The following is a 4973-nucleotide window of genomic DNA, read 5'->3' as shown; positions in this document are numbered from 1 at the left end:
GTCTTCTACTATAGCCTCGGGCTGACCAAAGCCTTGTGAGTGGATTTGATAGACGGAAACTGAAAGAAGCCTGTCGTATATATGTATATATACATATGTATGTGTGTGTGTATATGTTTGTCCCCCCAACATCGCTTGACAACCGATGGTGGTGTGTTTACGTCCCTGTAACTTAGCAGTTTGGCAAAAGAGACCGATAGAATAAGTACAAGGCTTACAAAGAATAAGTTCTGGGGTCGATTTGCTCGACTAAAGGCGGTGCTCCAGCATGGCTGCAGTTAAATGACTGAAACAAGTAAAAGAGTATAAATCAATACTGTGTACTACTCTGTTAGCAGTGCACTTAAATCATGTGTTAAGGTCATCTCTAGAGATTTCCTACAGAAATTATAGCCAATGAGATCTCATCGTTTGTTTACATCTGACGTCCCGGATATGAAATGTCGTAACAATATTAGTGCTGGCTATAATTTCTGCAGGAAATCTGGAGAGATGACCTCAACAAAGCTTTGGGTCCAGTCCGCAGCCTCCCACCTCATAGCATGCGCTGGCACGGACACGTCCTCCATCTCCCGTTAGAGCATCTTACCAGGGCTTTACTCTTATTTAACTCAGTAGTTGACTTGGAGGATGCAGAGGGGCTGGCATAGGATCATCAGTAATGGAGAGTACTGGTGGACCTGGTTAGCTCTATGCATAATATCACCTGTTGGACCACCAACTTGGAATGACCCCACACACATCAAACAAGAGCATGAAGCAAGCCAGAAGGTCAGCCCATTGTGTAGCACCTTTGGCAAGTATCTTCTGCTATAGCACCTGGACAACCAAAGCTTTGTGAGTGAATTTGGTAAATGGAAACTGAAAGAAGCCCATCATTGTGTGTGTGTGTGTGTGTGTGTGTTTTGTTTGTTCTATTCTTTTACTTGTTTCAGTCATTTGACTGTGGCCATGCTGGAGCACTGCCTTTAGTCAAACAAACCAAACCCAGGACTTATTTTATGTAAGCTTAATACTTATTCTATCAGTCTCTTTTTGCCGAACTGCTAATGGATGGGGGTGTAAACACATCAACATCGGTTGTCAAGTGATAGTGGAGAGACAAACACAGACGCAAATAACAAATGCACATATATATATATATGCAACGGGCTTCTTTCAGTTTCCGTCTACCAAATCCACTCACAAGGCTTTGGTTGGCCCGAGGCTATAGTAGAAGACACTTGCCCAAGGTGCCACGCTGTGGAACTGAACCCGGAATCATGTGGTTGGGAAGCAAGCTTCTTACCGCACAGCCACTGCAAGATAGTCGTAAACAGTTGTCCCTGTCATACAAACAGTGTCATTCATTTCAAGTATCTTTCCCTTAGTTTTGCTGAACCACCATAGCTCATAGGTAAATTTATATAACCTTACCTATGAGCTGTGGGGGTTCAACAAAACTAGGGGAAATATACAAGAACCAAAAATAACAGTGAAAGTAATGTGTAGGTATCATAAATATGTAAGTGATCATATGTTTATATCATAAATATGAAAGCTATTAGATATATGTCAAAATATGTTCTGTTATTTAGAACAAAACATTACAAAAAAATGGTTAAGAGGATTATTTCAAACAGAGAACAAAATTCTCAGAAATGAAGACTATAGAATTCTATGCTGTAATAGCTAAGAATGCCGTTTACCATTATTTCTCTCTATTCTACAAACATTAACAGAAGACAGAGCTAGGTCAGGTAAGCTAAAACTGCTTCAAATACTGTTAGGTTGGCAGAAGCATCAGCATACCTGATATTTCATACGGTATTTCATTAAGGCCCTTAACATTTTGTGTTCAAATCCCTTTGGAGTCAGATCTAGCTTTCATCATTACAGGTTTAAAAGTTCTCATTAAATACTGGATTCAATGTAATCTGCATCATCCTTCTTAAAATGTGTGTGCCCTTACAAATTACATTAGATATCTAACATTTCACCAAAAAACACAGACATCATAGAAGTTTCTAGATTTCAGAGTTGCTTTTTTTTTTTTATGATAAAGAGTAATTTATATTATTTGAAGATTAAGACTATCAGAATCAGTATAGCTTCAGTCAAAATGTCTTGAAATATTGCTTTATGTCCTCTTTATGTTATGAGTTCAAATCCCACTAGGATCAACTTTGTCTTTTTTTTTTTTTTTTCCCTGGGAAGTCAATAAAATAAAATGTACTCAAGTCAAATACTGGAATCAGTTGAATGGAATATTTTGACACAAGGCTGGCAATGTTAGAGGGAGGGATTTATAGCAAATTACATTGATTCCAGTGCTCAACCAGTACTTAATTTATCAACCCCAAAGAATAAAAAGGCAGTTGACCTCAGCAGTATTTGAACTGAGAACATCATGAATCAGAAAAAATATCATGAGACATTTTTGCCAATGCTCTAACAACTCTGCCACCTTCCCACCTTTTTCTAATTTTTAATAATAATTATTTCTGACAAATGATTTTTACAATTCCATATTAGTGAGATGAGGAATTTATATTATGCATACTGTTTATATCAGTTGGACTGGTATCCTCATCTTGATTGTTGATCTCGTTGCGTTTTGGCTGTTGTACACTCCAGCCATCTTCAGGTGTCTGTATTTTGAGACCTTTTTTTTTTTTTTCTTATTTCAGTTGATTTGTTTTGTGAATTATTTTAGTGCTTTACCAGGGATTGAACTCAGAATAATCTCTACATGACTAAGGTAATTCACAAAAAAAAAACCAAGTGAAGTCATGAAATGCAGAGAAAGAAATGAGAAGAGTGTACCTCCATGGATCAAATAAAGGGTTAGGTTAAAAATTCCAATACAACAACCAAGTTCAATACAAGTGTATTTCTCTTTATTCATACAAGGAGAAGTGTTTATGTCAGTCGTATTCAATGAATATATTGCAGTGTCTCCACCTCTCTTTCTCTCCCTCTTTTATCTGTATGTGTGTATTTCTGCATGTGCCACCAAGCTATTCAATGTGGTCACTCAACTATGCTAGTAATAACCATGGTTAGAATGCATTTGATGATAGGTCTGGTTAATCAGGATTTACCTGGTGTTAACAAAACCAACTGCATTTGATTTTAATCTATATCAGTTAGTTATATAAAAAAACAACTGACTCACCTCATGTAACACTTTGTAGTCTGCACCAGTTCTCTATATATCACGTATGCTGGTTTACAATTGAACAGTGATGATGATGGATGGATGGCACACACTTTTCTTGTTGACAACTGAAACACAATGCATTGTTTTAAAAAACATTTCCAGTAAGAAACACTGCAATTCAGAAGATATTTATAAATTTCTTCATAATTTTCTTTAAATTTTCAAACTAAAAGCATTGAACATCCAGCAATATCTGTGCTTCTCCTTCCGCCATCACTTTGAGTTGATCTGATCTGATCTTATGTTACCAGTTCCAAGGAAACCAAAGACATATCAATCACAGAACTGCAAGGTATTAACCCTTTTGTTATCAACCCTCCCAAAACTGCACTAGATAACCTTTACATGATTTCACTATGTAAACAATTGACTTAGTGCCTGATCTTCTTTGACCAGATATCTGAGCTCCTTTCAATTTCCTTCTACTAAATTCACCCTCAAGGATTTTGACAGTCCAGGGTTATAAAAGATATTTGCCCAAAATGCCATAAAGTGGGACTAAACCCAAAACCACATGGTTGGGAAGCAAACCTCTTAACCACACAGCCATGCCAGCTTCTTATTGCATAATTACTACATTATATATTTTAATATATAATTTCTGAGAATAAGAGTGAATGAATGTGAGTGTGTGTGCTCTTTCATACTTGCTTGGTTACTGGATCTGCTAGAAATAACAGCCCAAACCCCACTAAAATCACAGCTTACCCATCATTCAGAAAGAAAGGACATTAATATTTTCAGTCCTAAATGTCACTAAAAACACAGGATGGTCACAGCTGGAATGCCTCCAATGATAGGTCTACTTGAACAGATGACCTGAGTCTAAGCAACCAAATATTACAACAACTACACTAATGAGGTGTATGAGTCAATGAGGGAGACTCTACATCAGTCTGCTAGAAACAGCAGTCAATTCTCTTCTCAAACTACACCCTTCTCATAAAAGAATACACTCAATGATAACATCAGACTTTTCCCTGAGAAAAAGATAACTTGGTCATGCATGGAAGGCTTTTGATCATATCTCTATGCTGGTTGTTAAACATGCTTGCAATGGCAGCCAATTATCCATTATTAAACCTTGTTGTCTCAGAAGATGAAATAGTAATATGTAGAGGAGCACTGATTATATATAGGGCTGCTTGACCAGGACTGACCTGTAGCTAAGCAACAACACAAGGGACCAAAGACATTAGCCTTACCGTAATATAGTTGCCATCTTTCTCAAGTTCAGCAGCATTCATAAAAAAACCAGCAACCAAACATTTCCTAAAAGACAAAAAAAAAGTCAAAATATTTATTCATTGATTGATTTAATGATGTTGAATTGTTTCAGCCTATTTTAGTTTTAAAATGTTATTTTTTGTTTCAGAAATTTAGATTTGGTATATGGCTTTGTACAAATGGGAAGACAAAAGATTGTGCATATGTGTGTGTGTGTGTGTATATATATAGATGTATGTACACACACAAATATACATATGCAGCTGGAGGTATATAAATAAAATTGAACACACATATACAAGGTGTTTTCAACACCAGCTGCATTGAGAATATATTCTCATGCCTAAAACACAGCCGACCCACAAACTAACAACACACACCCTTGAGTATGTGAGTTGAATTTTGATTAGGTCGTCATTCGAGCGAGGTCGTTGCCAGTGCCGCTGGACTGGCTCCTGTGCAGGTGGCACATAAGAAACACCATTTTGAGCGTGGCCGTTGCCAGTACCGCGTGACTGGCCCTCATGCCGGTGGCACGTAAAAG

At 37.2% G+C, this 4973-nt stretch overlaps 2 protein-coding genes across 2 annotated transcripts in view; one reads left to right on the top strand and one right to left on the bottom strand.

Moving 5' to 3' along the window:
• LOC106875905 (ATP-dependent RNA helicase DHX33-like) overlaps positions 1-4973 on the bottom strand; it is a 69611-nt gene that overhangs the window by 3059 nt on the left and 61579 nt on the right. Inside the window, 2 exon segments of the mRNA XM_014924223.2 lie at positions 3158-3267; positions 4408-4474. Coding sequence (XP_014779709.1) covers positions 3158-3267; positions 4408-4474 — 177 coding nt within the window.
• LOC106875891 (uncharacterized) overlaps positions 1-4973 on the top strand; it is a 45502-nt gene that overhangs the window by 13318 nt on the left and 27211 nt on the right. The window lies entirely within an intron of this gene.

This window comes from Octopus bimaculoides, chromosome 21 (assembly GCF_001194135.2).
Source record: "Octopus bimaculoides isolate UCB-OBI-ISO-001 chromosome 21, ASM119413v2, whole genome shotgun sequence".
Taxonomy (NCBI): domain Eukaryota; kingdom Metazoa; phylum Mollusca; class Cephalopoda; order Octopoda; family Octopodidae; genus Octopus; species Octopus bimaculoides.
The sequence above is the reverse complement of the archived record's forward strand: the minus strand, read 5'-3'. Positions and strand labels throughout refer to the sequence as shown.